The 18551-nt window shown below is 46.1% G+C and overlaps 1 protein-coding gene across 2 annotated transcripts in view; it reads left to right on the top strand.

Moving 5' to 3' along the window:
• LOC8031211 (plexin-A2) overlaps positions 1-18551 on the top strand; it is a 178517-nt gene that overhangs the window by 129276 nt on the left and 30690 nt on the right. For both annotated transcript variants that reach the window (XM_040222894.3, XM_040222893.3), the window contains exons 8-22: positions 8674-8774; positions 8885-9014; positions 9538-9700; positions 9801-9894; positions 10252-10366; positions 10456-10587; positions 10703-10810; positions 10906-10999; positions 11498-11679; positions 12300-12478; positions 12899-13028; positions 13417-13553; positions 16663-16854; positions 17624-17717; positions 17994-18251. In XM_040222894.3, coding sequence (XP_040078828.1) covers positions 8674-8774; positions 8885-9014; positions 9538-9700; positions 9801-9894; positions 10252-10366; positions 10456-10587; positions 10703-10810; positions 10906-10999; positions 11498-11679; positions 12300-12478; positions 12899-13028; positions 13417-13553; positions 16663-16854; positions 17624-17717; positions 17994-18251 — 2109 coding nt within the window. The remainder of the gene's footprint in view (positions 1-8673; positions 8775-8884; positions 9015-9537; positions 9701-9800; positions 9895-10251; positions 10367-10455; positions 10588-10702; positions 10811-10905; positions 11000-11497; positions 11680-12299; positions 12479-12898; positions 13029-13416; positions 13554-16662; positions 16855-17623; positions 17718-17993; positions 18252-18551) is intronic.

The following is an 18551-nucleotide window of genomic DNA, read 5'->3' as shown; positions in this document are numbered from 1 at the left end:
TACTTTTTGGAATCCCGACAAGAACCTCGGTCGAGCGGAGGTTTTATTTGCCATTTCGTACGAGTCCGGTTAGTTTCCCAAATCCCAACTTTTGCGAATGAATCAACACTCGGCATAGCTTTTATTGTCCCAGAGCTGAAATGAAAATACTTGTCGAAAATCACTGATTGGTTTCATGCCAAATAAATAGTGACTTGTACCTCTGAATCGAAAACAAATTTCACTCTAACTTTCCAAATGGTGAAGGCTGCTTCTCCGGTGAGCCAAACTACGCGTCGGAGGGAGTCACGTGACAACGTATCGTGGGAGTTGTCTCCTCCCGCGGAGAGCGGTAGCGCGCTTCCCTTCGTCGCCCTGATTCGCTCGAGGATGCCTTAGCGTTGGCTCTTTGCGAAGCAGGGCTGGACAGTATCGCGATACAAATGTATCTCCATGGTATCTTAGAGATACTGCAGGTATCTGTATTTCTGTATCGAGATACATTTGAAAAAGCTATTTGTATCATAAATATGTACAGTGTACCACATGTATCACGATACCCTGCCAGACTTAGGTATTTAATTACATTTCTGTATGTATCTGCATTCCGGGATGCTTTTTTTGCCGTTTTTGCAGAAGTATCTCGGGGATATCCCGTTACCTCAAAGGCAAATGAATCTAACTGTTTGTGTTTTGATTTAAAAATGTATGTATCTCAGTATTTCTATTCCGGACTAATTTGAGTATCTGCCCAGCCCTGTTGCCAAGTTATGGTGTATCGCAGTACATCAGAAAACTTTTAGCACTCCCCAGTTTCTCTGCATCGTGTCTGCTCTTCGAACACACTCGCCATCTATCCTGGATACTTCTAAAAAGCGAAGAGATGGCGCTCAATGTGCGCGAGCGCACGCTTTGACTGCACAACCAGCGAAAGCTTTCAAACTTCCGCACGAGCCTCGGTGTAGCGACTGAAACCGTGCTGGAAACTTTTACCAAAGTGTCCAATCTATCGTGGCTTCGGACATCTCTTTCTGCCTCAGTTTATCATCGTCAAGAGTGCATGATAAAGTGGCGTCGTCATCGGCGATAGTCTCCTTCGCAGGTACTGAAAAGGACCCCGTTGAATCCGTCTTGTCGGTCGTAACAAATGTGGCCCTTGATTTCTTCGCTCGAGGAATGGTACAGCTTCGGTGAGGGTACAGAGGAGAAATAATAATCACAGCGGCCGTGCGTGTGTCGGCGTTCCTGAGGACGAAGCTACAAATAGAACGTGGAAGAGAGGGCGCGGCATTTGCGCTGACAGAGACAGTCCTAACTGTAATAACCCGCGCCCGGAGAGGGGAGAAACTGGAGACTGCCGCAGCCGGGCGAAGGATAATTGGAAATCGGATCTCAAACGACTTTGTAGCCGCGGAGGCCGCCCTGCAGTCTTGCCCTCGTTGACAGGAGCTGATGCAAATGGACGTCGCCGCAGAGAAGGGAAGGGCCCGATGGGAAATGCGCAGAGAGGAGAGCGCTCGCCCGGCGTATTGTCCTAATAAAGGTGGACTCGGCGGGTGATTACGGGCCGGGAGGGTATTTCGTCGGAAGACGACGCGGCATGTCGTGCGATGTGCTCGCGCGTGCGTGAATGGAAGCCGCTGACTTCGACAACGTGTGTGGTTTGAGTCGGTTCCCCGGGAAGCGACGGCGACGAGTCCCCAAAAGGGATTTGCTTCGCTGCGCCGAGACGGATTGCCACGGGGATCTCGTGGTCGCTCCAACGTTCTCTGGGGTAGAGTGGAAAAGACGATTGCTTCGGAGACTAAAAGCTAATCTTTTTTTTTTTTTTTTAATTCGTTTGATTTGTTCGTACCTGCTCTAATGTTAAATCCCCTCGGCTGGCTATGCAGCTAATACGTTTCAAGCAGCAATCGCGGAAACTGGGAATGTTCAATTCAACAAAACAAATTTTTGTCTTTTTTTTTTTTTTTTTTTTTCACTTTCGCGTAATGTAAGTTACTGCAACACCTCGGAAACGTTTTTCGCGTTAATTTGCTTCTTAAGAAAACGTCATGTACTACAATGTGATCCTTCTCTGGTGAGTTGGGGGATCCCACAGTTCCAGACCTTGTCGGATTGCATGGGGATGCGACCTCAGCAGCAAGCCTATCGGTGTTGAATGTGTATTACATAGCTCAAGTCGTTGCTTAGGGCGTTTTTATGTACCTTTGTACTATCGTAATCGGCTCTAGAAATATTGTTTCGTATGTACTAAAACGATACGTTTTGTTTCATGAGTGTATCTCAGAATTCATTACGCGAACATCGCGGGCAAATTTTTCGCGGCCCCGCCTTTCTGCTGGCCAAATATTCACTGAACGTTGGGATAATGGAACTCGTCCAGGAGACAAAAGAAAATCATATCCCGTTAGGTAGCTCTGAGGTGCCCCCTTTGACTCGGACATCGTGTTACGCTTTCTCTCATAGTTAATAAATGCTTCTTCAAGGTGTGTTGGTGTGATTTGCGAACGAGTCTTTGATTAACGTTTTTGAAAGAACTCCTCGCGCCGCGACCCCTTGGTCGTTCCTTTGCCGAGCTGAAAATACTGCACAATACCAACGAGCTGGCGAACCAAGCACTGGTGTAAAGTTCACTTGGAAGCCGCTGTACGTGGTTATAGAAATGCATGCTTCGTGACGTTGGCTATTCCGCCGTAAGGTAGGACTTTCAGAGCATTGAGAGGAAGCGCCTGACAAGGGGTCTGTCGACTCGGGTTCTAGCTGCCGAACAGTAATTGTTTCGAAGAATGCGAGTGCTTCATCACTCCAATGGATCGATGGATGCGCGTCACACTTAGCCGCTCAGACGAACCATGTTCAGGCTTCAGCCTTGTCGAAAGATAAGGAGGCGGACTTCAAGGTTCCCCCGCGAAGCTCCCGCAACACGGAGGGAGAAAAAAAATAAAGTTTCTGGTAGTCCCAGATGTAGACCCCTGGTAATCGCTGGGCAACTACGGCTTCTAAAAAAAAAAATTGCGCTGTCAAAAACACACACACACACACACACACACACACACACACACACACACACACACACACACACACACACACACACACACACACACACACACACACACACACACACACACACACACACACACACACACACACACACACACACACACACACACACACACACACACACACACACACACACACACACACACACACACACACACACACACACACACACACACACACACACACACACACACACACACACACACACACACACACACACACACACACACACACACACACACACACACACACACACACACACACACACACACACACACACACACACACACACACACACACACACACACACACACACACACACACACACACACACACACACACACACACACACACACACACACACACACACACACACACACACACACACACACACACACACACACACACACACACACACACACACACACACACACACACACACACACACACACACACACACACACACACCAAAAAAAAACTTTGCGTTTGATGTTTGAAAAAGAAGGGAAAAAAAAATCTTCGGAGTTTGTGGTTGAGCGAATTCTCCTGCCACAGTGAAGCGGCAGTGAGAGGGAACGCATCCGAACCCTCGGAGCCCGGAGAAACCAGAAGAAAAAGGAGAGTGAAATTCGTCTGGTTTCCGCTAGTTTCATTGTGTCATTATACTTGTTTATTTACTTATTTATTTATTTATTTATTTATTTATTTTACTTCGCTTTCCGATTTGAGGTTAGTGCGCCAGCCGGTCGCTGGTTCTGAAGTGGAGTGTCAGCGAAAGAGGAAATATCTTCGATCGACGCACAAGCCCGGATGGGGTCCTCGTTCCTTCGTTGTGCTTTGCCTATACAAACGAACGCACAGGTCTCACGTATCCCTCCCGGTGTCTCTTCTTTTCTCCCGCCGCGTTTTGTACGGTGAATAAGGCCGAGTTCCAACATAACTGCTCGCAAATGTTCCACGCCCAGCTCCAGACCACGAACTTATCTCGTCATGAGCCTGCTGCAGTCCGTCGGCGTCTTGTCAGAACGATCACGATTATTGGTGGTGACGGTGATGAAGGTGGAGATGAAATTGTGGCTTTTGAGGAGTGTACGTGTGCCTTCTGTCCCCGCTTGGCGTTACTCGACACCGAGTTACGCTCCCGACACCTGGTGGTCTAACACTCTACTGCAACGTATACCTCGTGCTCTCTGTCTGTTTGGGACGTAAACCGCTAAACTTTCCGTACATCACTCCGCAAATTATTCGGAGTTAGCTGTCTACGGGGCGCGCATCTTCGTCCAGTTAAAAAGAAACAGCCTAACTCAATTCGCCAATTAGTCGTTTATTTTTAGCAGGCGATATTCGGTCTTCTGCGTGCGTATAGTTTAAAGGGCTACACAAGTGATATTCTAGCGCCTATTTCTTCGTGTAGGCGTGGTCTCTTTTACGACAGCAGCTCAGAAACACCAGTCTTTCGTTTGTAAACGCAAGAAAAGCAATTTTTAAAGAGAATAAAACGATGTCCTAATACCACCTGGTAGTTGGGGGGCCGAGCTTCGTTGGATGTCTGACGTCACGAACCCATTAATAGCACCGGGAACGAGCGGCGCCCAGTACACCATTCCCACTGGGGGGGATTGTAACGCATTGACGATAAAGCTGGCGCCTCCAGTTGACGTCGATCGTGATTATGGTGTACCCTGCAGGCTGTTTCTGGGTCCGTGAAGTTGCCAGCGTTTCGTCACGGGCAAATATCCCGAGACGGATCGCGCTGCCTCGATGGCTGGTTTTGAAGCCACTCGCCAGAATCCGTCGGTTGGAACGAAAAATACTGCCATCCGCTGAAAATACGAGCGTGTTACTATTACTTACGGATATCGTGGATGATATTTCACCCGTTTCGAAGCGTTTCGAGGATATTTCAAGTTTCGATTCCGTACCCCTTTGAGGACCGCTATAACGTAGCTCTCTCTGTAAGAGCTTACGCCGTTTTCCCACAATTACTCCATTAATGTTGTCCTCGGTGATGCTCGAACCCATGTCGGATAACCTTTGTGTCGTGTTCAACGACGCTATTCAGTCGCCAGACAAGCTCTCCGAAGAGACTGCTGCTCGGTATAACGCGAGTTGCGTGGTGGAGCCAATCTTCTGCCACGAACCTTTCTGTTGGCACGGCTAAAGTGGCATTGCGCGCAGCTGTGAGCGTCTGTGAATACACCCTACACAGTCGGTGACAGAGTAAGAATCACAGGGCGTGTCTTTTGAACGCCTGGCTTCCAGCACGCGCTCCATGCTGTCCGCTGCGCTTTGACTGCGCGCGCGCGCAGCTCACGAGACGTTCGTGTGTTATCGGAGCTATAGAAAGCTTGCGCTGGAGACCTCCCTGCCGTTCTCATCCCGTACGTGACTATAGCTATAGTCATTGGCGAGGTGAGTACGGCATGCTTCAGTTGTCCAGCACGAGTTTCCTACCATCGAGCAACCCTTTAACGTCTCGTGCACCCCGAGCACGCGTGCGCTGTTTCGCCACGAGAAGCGGCCGCCGAATTGGAAAAGGTGGAGCGGCAGACAACGGAGGAGTGGAGAGCCACGTGACTGGCGCCCCGCTGCGGCGAGACGCCGAAACACACTTCTCCCGGAACAAGTGTGCTTCGGGTCCTCGCCGCTGCAAAAGCTGTGCGCTGACGTCCAGGTTTCCCGAGAAATGGCTCTTTGATGTTCTGTGCTACCAAATCCTCGCGCTCCAAATCTGCGACCGGAAGGCATGGAGCGCGTGCTGAATGAAGGTCGTGCGTTTGAAATACACGCCCTGTGGTTCTTACTCTGTCAATGACCATAGATCATTGCAACGTTCCCAAGTCCTCAGACCAGCGTGCGATCTCCTCAGCCTACCAAGCGCATGTTCGTCGCTTCGGAAAGCCAGCAAATCACGCGCCATATACGCACGGACACTGTAAACGGAACCGGCCATGAGCCCTTTTCTGAAAAACTCTAATACAATTTTTTTTCCTTTTTTTTTTTTTTGCATTACGGAGAGTGGTTATTTGTCTACGGCTGTACAGTTCCGTTGAAGTGAATAATCGATCGGAGTGACGTCGTCTCGCTCGATCACAACGGTCTTTAAACCGATCCGTGGCGCATCTTACTGGAATCGATGCTTGATCGAGAAATTGTAAATGCATTCTTGTTTTGACTTCAGAATTAAATTAGAATTTAATCTCGGAGCTTTCGGGGTAGTGGGACGTACCGCGTCTAGCTACAAGCTATTAGGGCGGTAAACAATTAAAAAGTTATCAAAGCTGTTTTTTTTTAGGCAGGCTGGCTACATGTATTGATTCTTTTTTTTATTTTATTTATTGGTGTATTGGGAATATTTCCATTCAGATTCGCCGCTTCATTCTCATAGTAGACGAACGAGGCAATGGTATAATTAGCTAGAATAAAATATTAGCGAGCCTATCTGAAGTCCCCTCAACGGTATACATTTTTGTTTTTATTGCCCAAGGTAAGCACAAGGACACGCGTCATTTTGAACGGGGATGGAGTAGTAGGTGGATGCGAGCTTCGATAAGGGACGGGTGGGTCGTGCAGTTGAACAAACGAAAGATAACGCTGTGCTCAGCGGAACCGAGAGCGTTTTGGCACAAGCGGCCGAGGGTCGTTTGGAAAATGGAATTGATGGAAACGATAAAAGCTACTGCACGAGGAAAGTTATCGTAATTGTAGGGAGCACAGAGCCAGTGCCCAAGCGTTCGGGATGGTTGTTTCATCCAGTGTACTGGAACTAGTGATTCATTGGGGGTTCGGTCTATTTTCGACATTCACGCGTGTTTCTGGGAGAGCAACACGCATCCAAGAGGTCAATCGACACAATCGCGAACGATTCCCGGGATTAAGTAGAACGAATGGGTTGCTGCGAAACCGAAAGTCATTAAGGCTGCAATTGTTTTGTTTAGGATCTCTTTCTTTCTCTCTTTTTGTAATTGTGTCGTTCCTTTCCGTTTCGGTTCGCTCCGCCGGGGACGGAGCGCTGTTTATCTCTGTCGCGTCCGTCTCCGCCGATGGGTCTATCCTGTTTCCCCGCCGTCGCAAATCGAATTGAAAAAAAAAAAAAATTATATATATATATATATATATATATATATATATATATATATATATATATTATATATATATATATATATATATATATATATATATATATCCTCCTTTTTAAGTATCTGTGCTATCGTTTTTGTCCCTTTACTTTTTCCCCTTTCTTTCCCACACTTTCTTTCGCCCTTGTTTACGCCCTACTCCGTGTTTTCTTTTAAACCGTGTGATGATCCCCGCGACTAGAGCCTTCAAACGCTCTGTTTATTTCTAAGGCCTCTCGTTACTTTTCTCTCGATGTTTCGTTCACATTTCGGAGAAGAAACAGGCGGCGTTGTTCAAAGAATCTCCGTGTATTTTGTTTTCCTTTCTTTACATTTCAGACGCGTTTTTGGACCGCTCGTTGCTGTTCCCTTTGTCAGGCTTTGGGAGCATAGCTTTGGCGACTCGTTTCTTCAATTTGATTTTTGTGTTTTTTGTTTTCTTCTTTATTTGTCTTTACTGCCTGGCCGTGTACTCTCGGCACGTTTCGGGTTCTTTCAGAGCAGTGGCCGAAACCGGACACATTGCCTCCTCCTTCATCCTCCTTCTCCACAGGTGGCCTGCGGTACGTTGCTATGGCGACGACGGCCGTTCGGTCTTGTTCGGTGATCTGGCTTTTTTTTTTTTTTTTTAATACTGGTTTTATGGTTTAATGTTCCCCTGGCAACGGCAGTCGTAGCGCTCTGGAGTCCGTCTCGATTCCGTTTCGAACGAACCGGGCAGTTTTGATAGAAATAAGGATGCGTCCACATAATGGCAGTCGCTACCGGTAGGCGGCTTTCCCGTCGTGCTTGCGTGTTCCGCGGAGAAGCATTCGCGGCCGATGCGGGGAACACGTTGAGTTGAATTTTGTCGTCTCTCGTTCAAAGCTTTTTTTTTTTTTTCTCTCTCTTTTTTTTGTTTAGAGCGCAGTTTTTAGGTGTCCGTTTCCGGATTGAGTGGCGTCGGTGTAACCGCGCGCGTTGCATTATGGGAAATTTTCCCGCTAAATTTAGTGGAGAAACTTGACCCGCTAAGTTTAGCGGGGAAATTGGCATCACGTGACCTCAACACCAATTCAGTTTCCACGCTTAATTTAGCGGTAAAATTTCGCTAAATTTCCTCCCTAAATTTAGCGGGGAAATTGATGTCACATGACCTTAATTAACACCAATTCAGTTTCTTTAATAAATTTAGTGAAAATATTTCCCCGCTAAATTTAACAAAGAAATTTCGCTAAATTTAGTGGGACATTTAGCAAAAATTTCCCACTAAATGGGAGGGCAGCAGACGAGGAGGAGGGGAGGGTACGGAGCGGCATACCCTCCCCTCTGTACCCTCCCCTTCTCCTCCTCAAGAGTTGCGCTCCAATTCGGCATTGCAAAAAAATGTAAGCATCCTTACTCGTCTTTCTTTTTTTTAGACATTGCGGCATAAAGTGTAGGTTTCGCGTCGACATGCAATTTCTTCTAACAATTGTTATTTTACGGCCTGTTCTTGAACTTTGCCAATTGTTCTCGTTTCTTTTGCTCTCAGGTCACCCGAGTCAAGGTTCAAGAATGCCATCAATACAAGACCTGCATAGACTGCCTCGGCGCTCAGGATCCCTACTGCGGATGGTGTTCACTGGAAAACAAGTATGTTACACTTTCTTTTTTCTTTCTTTCCTTGTAACTTCCTTTATATTGGTGGGCTCCTCGATACTGCAACTTGCTTGACTGTTATTTTGTGTTTCTCTGCGTGACAGGTGCAGCTTGCGTAGCAACTGTGCCGAGGCAGCACAGGACCCCTTGTACTGGTTGTCGTACAAGAGTGGCAAGTGCACCACAATTACCAGCGTTCAGCCAGCTCAGATCCAGAGGACAACTGCACGCATTGTAAGCCCAGCAATCTCTGTTGCTCATTACACTTTCTGACACAAACTTGTTGCTGAAGCAATCTGAACTCAGTTTAGGAAAGTCCAGAACCATTGCCTCTTGCCAATAAGCACCATCTTCTGCCATTTACCGTAAAATATCACGGAAGCACCCACTTCAATCAAGTGCCCACCATTAACATTTCACAAACGATTTGACCGGATAAGTGCCCGTGCCTAGATTAACCCAATTTTTGATGAGAGTTGGGTGGGCACTTCCCCAGTATTTTATGGAATATATAAACTGCTTTTTTTACCAAACTTCTTTTTTGTTCTTGGGTGGGGATTGACTGCACTCTAAGTTTCTGGCAGAACCCCCATATGAAAACAGAAGGTGAAGCATTGTGACATGCAGAAGCGTATCTGGAGGCAATCAAAATTAATGATTGGGTTTGGTTAAATTTTTGCTTATGATGAAGATTTTACTAGGCCAGATACACGAGGTCACTTCTGACTTACGAAAAATGTCTTTACTTTGATTGCAGTTAACCCTGGTGATTGGCAACCTGCCAGTTCTGGAGGGTCAGTTCTTCTGCGCTTTCACCGCCTTCAGCAAGACCCTGGAGACCAATGCAACCCGCTCCACGAACGGCGTCAGCTGCGCGACTCCTCACACTGATTCCCTCCCGCCCATTCCTCCCGGAGAGCGTAAGCCTCCCCAGATGGATTCTTGCATTTACTTCTCGCTGGGCGCCAGCACAGCGGCCCTTGTACTTGTTCTTACAATTCTGCCGTCTCTGGCTCGCAGACCACTTCACCGTGAAGCTTTCCGTGAGGATGAAGAGCAACCCTGACTTCGTGGCAACCAACTTTACGTTTTACGACTGCAGCACCTATACCTCGTGAGTACAGCTCAGCCATAGGAATGACTAGAGTGCTTGATGTTTAGAACTATGAAGACAACACAGCATGCTTTTTCTTGTTCCAGCTTGATTGTACATGTAAGCATGTAAGCTCATAATGCTTGGCATTGTTTTGTGTCTGTGTTGCTTCCGCGTGCGGGAGCACTTTCCTGGAATTTTGCTATGGTGTCACTGCTGGAGAGGATAGTGATATGTTTAAAAGAGAAGTTGTTAGGTGGCGGTAAAAGATGGCAGAATAAAGTTAGTTCACTTCATGCTTACAGTTAGTTTAGCATGAATTAAAGTTAGTTTAATTCATGCTAGTCGGCAGTATTTGATTTGTTCTTTCTCTTCTAGATGCACCCAGTGTGTGTCTAGTCCCTTCCCTTGCGACTGGTGTGTTGGTGGTCATCGGTGCACCCATGACACTGGGGAAAATTGTCGAAATGACATTCTCGTCACTGGAGTTTCGGTACGGCATCTTTTGATAGACTTATCCTGTCATCTAGTCTGCATGCCTTCTTCGTGGCAGTGGTAATGCCTATATTATCTCTTTTTCAGAGTGTTGGTCCCAGCATTCGATCGGGACCCGGATTTTGCCCCCGTATAAATGCGACCACTGGCATTGCAACTGAAATATTGGTGCCAATGGGGATCAACAAGAGGATCCAAGTCAAAGTGGAAAACATTCAGGTCAGAAACCAAGGAACCTTCAGACGTCTTTACAACTTGCTGAGGAAGTGCTAAGTAATAGGGACAATTGAATCTAATAGAAAATTGAACTCTTTTCTTTTCTTTTCTTTTTTAGCCTTTCATTGCATCTACGAGATTCGTGTGCCAGTTCAACATCGAAGGCAGAGTGAAACAGGTGAACGCACAGCTTCTGGGTGATACCATCTACTGTGAAAACATGCAGGTAATTGCATTGTGCCATTTTAGCCTTCAACTTTCAACTCAAAGTGCCTCGAAGAGGCAATTTTCATATGCTAACGAGACATATCTGTTCCTCAGTTCAACTATGGAGCACACACACCAAACATCACGGCCGCCTTCGCAGTCATTTGGGAGGGAAGTAAGCCTCTTGACAACCCGGAGAACATTCATGGTAAATGCTTCCAATCCTTTGCCGCAATTCAGTGCAAGGCTTACTGCTATCTAGTCAGCCGAGGTATTACGTGCGTCATGCACCGCAAGGAGATCCTCCTACGGCCACGGGTTTTAGATGAGAGTTTCTGTTGGCATCAGATAGTTAGAATCCAAGCAAGCTGGTGCAGGTAGTAACATTTTGAGTCTTAGAAGGGGCAAAAGGGGGAATGTGTGCAGTTTGGTCTCTTTCTGTGTTATTGTTCGGGCTCAGCATGTTAGACATTAATTGTCCATTTACATTAAAGGATTCTTTACAGCAGTTTTCAGCTGTTGCAGGGTTTTAGTTTCTCTCGTGGTAGTTTGAATTTGCATAATCACACGCAATGTTGGACAATGTGCGAAGGAGAAACAGTTGAAAATTGCTGCTTTACATTTGATGTGATCCTTCATTCTTTTCCATTTTGCTTTGCTTACGATATTGTTGTGGCACATTTCCTTTCTTCCTTGTATTGTGCAGTGCTGGTGTATCGCTGCGAGAACATGTCCTCCAATTGCGGACTCTGCCTGGAACTTCCCGAAAAGTATGCCTGTGGCTGGTGCCAGGAGAGCAACTCATGTAAGGTGCAGGAGCAGTGTGACCGGCACGCCACCAAGTGGTTGGAGCGCACCCAGACGTGTCCCGATCCGCAAGTCATTCGGGTGAGGAACCAGCCGGCCTGCTTTTCATTTGGAGCCACATGAGGAGGCCAATTTCGGTACAGCTGTGTCCTCAAATTTATACCCAAGACACAAAAGTGACATAGGACTTGGTGGCTTCCTGAAATGTCTCATTATTATTTTGTTCTGTTAACTCTGCTTACAGCATGGTTTCATTACAGTTCATAGAAGTATGCCTATAGTGCACGTCACAATGCTCGTCTGAACCGTGTGGATTTGTTGAAAACTTTTTGAGACAGTGTTTATTCTGGTTATTTTCTTTTTTAATATTGTATTTAATATTTCATTTACCCCAAGCTTTGGCTAAACTTTGATTAACTTGTAATGGTAAGGTGCAAGTGACAAAGCTGTGAAACAGGGGTGTTTAGTTTGTGGGGATGAGCTGCCCTTCTCAGACTAATAACGGCATTTGTCATGAAGTTGATGCATGTCGCAGAACAGTCTGTTGTTATTCAGTATTGAAAAAAAGTTATTCCAGATATTACTTTGTGTACCAAGGATTTTATGAGACAATAATTGGTTCTGGGAGAGTCCAGGACTAGTATTTTGGAGGCATCTTGAAAAGGGATGTCCTTTTTTTTTTTCAACGCTGCAATATGCAGATCCACCCCACATCTGGACCCTGGGAAGGTGGTACCAACATCACGATTGAGGGCTACAACCTCGGACGAGTGTTCCACGACATTGAGAAGGGCATCCACGTCTCCCAGGAGATGCACGGAGTGTCCCTGGCCCAGATACCCTGCATTCCCCACAAGGACTTGTATGTCAAGACTACTAGGTGAGAACCACTCCTCCGGGCCTTTACTACAGGCTAGAGACTTTCTACCTTGGGATTTGAAAGCCTACACTCATCCGGTGTTGTTCTATGACGTCACATGATGTGACCTGCTTGAACTTGCTCGATTAGGGTCTCATCAAGTTCTCCTGCACCTCTCTGTCGTGTATATCTCCTTTCCCTGTCCATTTTCACTGTGATTTTTTTCTCCCTCTCACCACATCTTGATTCTTTCACAACCTTTCCATAATTTTTTCTTTGCTAATTTATTTTAGTTTCACATATGTTGCATATGTTACCTTGGCTGTATTGAGAATGTCAAGCCAACAAGAGGGAACTGGTATTATCATACTATGTGTAGCTTGCATTTTCAAAACTTAAGTCCTTGGGCACCGATGCTAAGGACATGACCTGCCTTTTCAGAATTGTGTGCCAGGTAGAGAGCCCCCGCAACCTAACCACAAGCCCCCCGAGTGCAACCATCTCGGGCCCTGTCGTGGTCAAGGTTCTCAATGACTTCACGGCCAAGTCCAGGCAAAACTACTCGTTCGTGGTGAGTGCGCGAGATGTACCTGAAATAGTTAACAGGCACACTCCCAATATGTGTGGCTAGTTCTCCCCTAAACAGTTTGGGGACTCATGCTCAGAGCTGGAGGAAAGTCCAGCTCTGAGCATGAGCATGAGCTCTGGCTGCTAGTCTGAAAGCAACTGAGATGCCTTACTGTGCCATTGTCCATGTAGTATAAGTTTCCTTGACAAGATGAGAATTGAAAATGATTTGGTGAGTGTGCATATGCTCTGTACATGATAGCACATAGTAGTACATGATGTAGCATGTGTTTTCAGGACGTCTTGCTTTTATTGGGTTTAGCTTGTGGCAGCGTTGCATTTGTACCTGGTGTAATGTCGGGGTTCCCTCTCCCTGCCCTGTTTCCCGCCAGAACCCGCGAATCACCTCGATTAATCCGAGCAAGGGGCCGAAGTCTGGCGGAACGAGGCTACTCATCTGGGGCCTGTTCATGGATGCTGGCAGTCATGCTGAAGCGTTTGTTGGTGGAATGCCATGTCAAATCATAACGTGAGTTTCCCCTCAACACCACCTTACATTTTCCCTCTGGCAGTCTGCAATTTGAAATGTCGAAGATAAATCTACTCGCTTGGCCGCAAGCCTGTGTACAGGGGTGGTCCAGTTGCGCCATTTTGATAAATTCCCGCTTGCCTGCGCCTTGCTGTGCCCAAAGGGAATCATTGATCCAAACTGCGGCAACACGAACAAATCTGCAAACGAATTGGTTTTTGGAAGAGTTTCCGTTTTCATCTTGCAACTGTGGGAATCCAGTGGTATTTGGCCATCACAATCCAATTCAGTTTTCAGGCTCCGCAGCGTTGTTTCAAAGGGTTTGCACCAATTTTATCGACCTACCTAATGCACTGCGGTTTTAACAGTTTTAGCTGCATTTCGAAGTGCACTACTGAAGATTAGCAAGCACAAGTAATTCTTTTTTTTTTTGCTCATGTTCAAAAGCGTGACACTTTTCGTAGGAATGTGCTCGCACGTGGTTTCCATTTTGTTAGCATGCTCAGTCTGAACTGCTTGATTACGAATTGTTGCCTTTTTTTTCATGTCAAATAATTTTAATCCTCGATCATACAACTCGTTAAAATGTGTATACATTTTGGAAAACCCAGAATATCTTTATTGATTATTTGCTCGTTTCACGTGATAATACTTTGTATAGTGCTAATTTACCTCTCTATCTAGAGCAGGGTTGTCGAAACCCCTGCCCGTGGATGCGCTACGTCCGGTCTGCAGATGGCCACAGTCTTTCCAATGATGCCCGGCTCGCGGCCGGTCATCACTGGAAAGACTGCGGTAGAGGAGGCCCCCTCCAGCGCTCGCTCTGCGAAAGTGGAACGAGGAGGAAGGAACTTCCACTTTATTCTTAACCTGTCATTAACTATAGTACAGCATAACTGCTAAATTTGGGTTTTTAGGGCATCACGTAACTGATCGCACGAATGCATGCTGGTATCACCATTAGGGAACTGCACCGAATTGCTCCAAACATACATGTGTGCTGCTCCAAAACTGCTCTAAAAAGCGACTTTTTCTAATACAAACGTGCTCCATTACGAGATTTTGTCTGTTCCAAAAATTACTCCAAACTCAAAGCTGGCTGGACCACCACTGTATGTGCCATGCTGCCCTATGTTAATGTAGTATATTACGTAGAATGGCAGCCATGGAAATGACTGGTTTGTGGCATGAAGTTTATGAACGGGCTGACAGTGTTTGAAGCGAAAAGCCGACCTGCAAGCAGAAAGCAGAAATCCCTGCCCCTGCTTTTCATTTCCGAGCTCGTTCCTTAATTGCCTGCCCAATCCTTGTTGTTCAGGTTTGGGATGTAGACTACAGTAAGACGTCTAAGAATTGGAAAGGACTGGTCAAGTGGTCAGCTGGCTCCTGTGTGAGAAGAATGTAAAAAAAAAAAAAAAGAGGGAAAAAATTATTTTTTTATGCTGGAAATTCGTTTGTCTTCTATGCTTTAACAACATGCACAGATCCCCGGCAAAATACCGCAAAAGCATTAATTTTTTTTGTTTTGTGCGCACGTTAGAATCTGGTATACCAATGTTCACACGCTCATCGCAGAAAGAACACGCAGATTTTATGAACAGAATGTTAGGGCGCAAACCAACTGGTGATGATTAAACATAATGAACTATAACCCTGAGACTAGGAAGAAAGACGATGATGAAGGAGAGAAAAACAGGAGTCTCAAACACAGTATCAAACACAGTTCTGTTTAAACTGCATTTGAGACTCTTGTTCTTCCTCTCATTTATTGTCGTCCTTCTCTCTAGTCTGAGGGTTAATGGTTCATCAGATTTTATGTCTGCTAACGCTTATAGACGTGTATCTGGTTCTTATCTTTGGACTGGTCTTTGTGCTTATTGTACACCTTTCCAAGAAACACTCGACCCCAGGGGCAACAAACCGTTTTCAAGCCCACTCACTGGTTTTGAGGCTAAACTCTCACCGGCGTCCCTGCTAACCCTAACCAAGTGGACTGTTATTTCAATAGGCGCAGTCTGCGTAGGCGCAGTTTTAAACACTGCTGGCGGCTAAATTCTCGTCCTTTCCCACTGTATTTTGTGTTTCATGGTTCTCTCGATGACATTGAAAAAGCATTGTACCACATTTAAAAAAAGAAAATGTAATCTATTTTTGTTGAGTATGCGCGCGACAAAACAAATGCAACTGGAATATTAGTTGTCGTTTTTCTTTTTTTATAAGTTTTGACGGCTCCGCCCGATTAGCCGCGTGTCAAACGACAAAGCGCTTAGATGTCGAAAATAATTTACAACAGAAGATAGCTGAAAGGCATGCATTTTTCACGCTCACAAATAACGTGCTTACCGATGGACAAGACACAGACATACAATTTAGCGAGTGTTAACATTGAAACAATATATTGTACATAGCACACAACGTAGCGTTATCTGAAAAGAATTTATTTGAGAAAGTTCTCAAATAACACAATCACAGTCGACGACAGTCACATCTTGACTATCGGACGAAATCCAAGATGACTTCGTTTTGGGGAGAACTTCCTTTTTTCATACCAACACCGAAGCAAAGGAACAGGCGCGACTGACTTTAACCGGAACAACTATTTCTGGGTATGACTGCGAAGGATTCTACGCGGATTATCTCTGGGAGGGGAGAGAACAGTTGCCATTGCTTGCAAAATCGCGTCGAGGGCTGTTCGACTTCCTTCCCCTCTTTCGTTTCCTGCGAATGTCGAGCAGAAATGCTTGAATGGCATTCACTTACTAGCCCTATTTCTCACAGTGGAAGATAACAGAGAAAGGGTATGAGGCATGCATAAAAAAAATTAAGTGGAAAGTTTCAAGAGGGACTGGAAAACCTCGAATACAAGACCGCAAAAACATAGGTAGAGAATCGCACGGAGCAAGTTTCCACACTCGAAGAGAGTGGCAAAAAATTTCTAGCTGATAGAGGGCACGGGAGTCGCACCAGTCGCATCAGCATCAGCAGCATGGCGGCGGCCTAGGAGTGTTTTATGGTAAGGCGTATACATGTTTCAAGTTGTGTCCTCTTCTGTAACTTGATCCATCACAAGCCTCAACGCATTTTTTTTTTCTTTCCGCATGCTCTCCAGGCGGGAGCCTAATGTGGTGGAGTGCAACACGAGCGAGTCCTCCACGAACAACAAGGGTGAAGTGCGCGTCGAGTTTGACAGGGGACTGCGGCAGTTCGAGGACTACATCTACCTCTACGTTGACGACCCCGAAATAGAGAAGGTCGAGTCTGGCTCTGCCAGGCACTCCAGCGTTCCACGGGGAATTCCCAGGTGGGGCAATTGATGTGCTTTTTTTTTGTTTTCCACGTGCCTTCTTTCTTACTTCTACAGGGCTTCAAAACTAGGAAGAGCAACCTTTAAATTTTTTAGGCATGTGCAAAAAGCGAATTTTGAGTTTGAAGCGAATTCAAAGCAAACGGTGGTTTTGGCCGAATATGTTTGTATCAAATATTGAATTGTTTCTCAAAGTTTTTACCACCGCGCACCATGCCTAAACAAAAATTCAGCTGAACTCTTGAAGGTTGTTCCCAGCCATTTACTGTTTCACTTCTGAGCCTCAATAATGTAACTTCATGAACCGTGGCAAGTAAACAACAGATTTGTCACAGCTATCCTTATAGGGGGGATTTATAAATCTGCTTGCTTTGTGCCAATATTCTTTCTTCTATTTTAAATTTGACAAAGAAGAAAAAAAGTTTTGAATGATGATTGCAGGTTGAAAAGGCATCGCTGCCTAACTTAGTGTCATAAATTGCGGCGGGTTAGACCCGTTGAGTGCGCTTCTCACCGAGCACTTGTGCACTGCAGGGAAGCAATACTCACGAAGCCCGCAAGCTTTGCGGGTATTTCTTTCCCAAAGCGCACAGGTGCTCGGTGAGAAGAGCACTCAATGGGGCTCACCACAACCTACACATAGAAAAGAGTGAATAATGAGGTTCATCTCGAAGCTAATATCGAAAAGTGCATTATTCGAAACTGCTATTCAAAAATTTGAATATTTCCACAACACTACAATTTTCTTTTTCTTTTGTGAATGCAGCGGTGGCATCACAGTCACTGTCAAGGGACGTAACCTGAATGCAGTCCAAGAGCCCATGATGTACATTACTCTCGATGGCGAAGAACACTACAGTGTGAGTATCTTGCCCACACAAAAACTCCAAAACTTGTTTATGGCATAGTATCCAACTTTAGCCTAGGTGTAACTCGAGTTGTACCTGCTAAGATACAACTTGGATACAACTTGGTCATAATTACGTTACATCCAAGCGAAATTCTTTGATTTCTGACTTGCCCCTGGGACATCTGTCTGGGGAACCCAGTTTGAGAACTTGGGTTCGAGAGAAATGCTGGAGCCTTCAAAGCATCGGTTAGAGTGGCGGCAAATGACCGCGTTGTTCTTTGCGCAGAGATGCATCCCGGACTCGGCCAACCAGATGAAGTGCAAGAGCCCCGCAGTGCCCAAGGACAAGTTGTCGTTTGCCGGCAACGCCGACACTCCGATCGAGTTGGAGTACGGCTTCCGCATGGACGCAGTGGAGCAGGTGCGGAACCTGTGGGCCAACAAGGACTTCCCGCCCTTCCAGATGTTCCCAGACCCAGAGTACTTCCCTTTTACTGAGAGGGACCAGGTCAAGTACTACAAGAGCGACTACCTCACCATCAACGTGAGTTGCCCGCTAGTTCCACTAGCCCCTCTCGATTGACAAACCCTTCCCAGTCTGGGCATTTAAACTTTAAAGCAGCACAGAAGCCTACGGGTCCGCTAAATGGTAATTCGCATGCTAGGGAGTGGTCGTATGAGGTGGCAGGAGCGGCCGAGGAAATTGAGGGACTCCCGAGAGCTCAGGGCAACCCCCGTGCCCCTAGGAACCAAATTTGAGAACCCGCGCTCTATGTTGTTTGTTGGTGTCTCTTGCTTTTAGAAGTTGACTCCTGTCTTTGGTTCAATTTTTTTATTGGCCTCT

Source organism: Ixodes scapularis, unplaced genomic scaffold (genome assembly GCF_016920785.2).
Source record: "Ixodes scapularis isolate PalLabHiFi unplaced genomic scaffold, ASM1692078v2 PGA_scaffold2__306_contigs__length_199485367, whole genome shotgun sequence".
Lineage (NCBI taxonomy): Eukaryota > Metazoa > Arthropoda > Arachnida > Ixodida > Ixodidae > Ixodes > Ixodes scapularis.
Note: the sequence above shows the minus strand (reverse complement) of the source record. Positions and strands in the feature narration are given on the sequence as shown.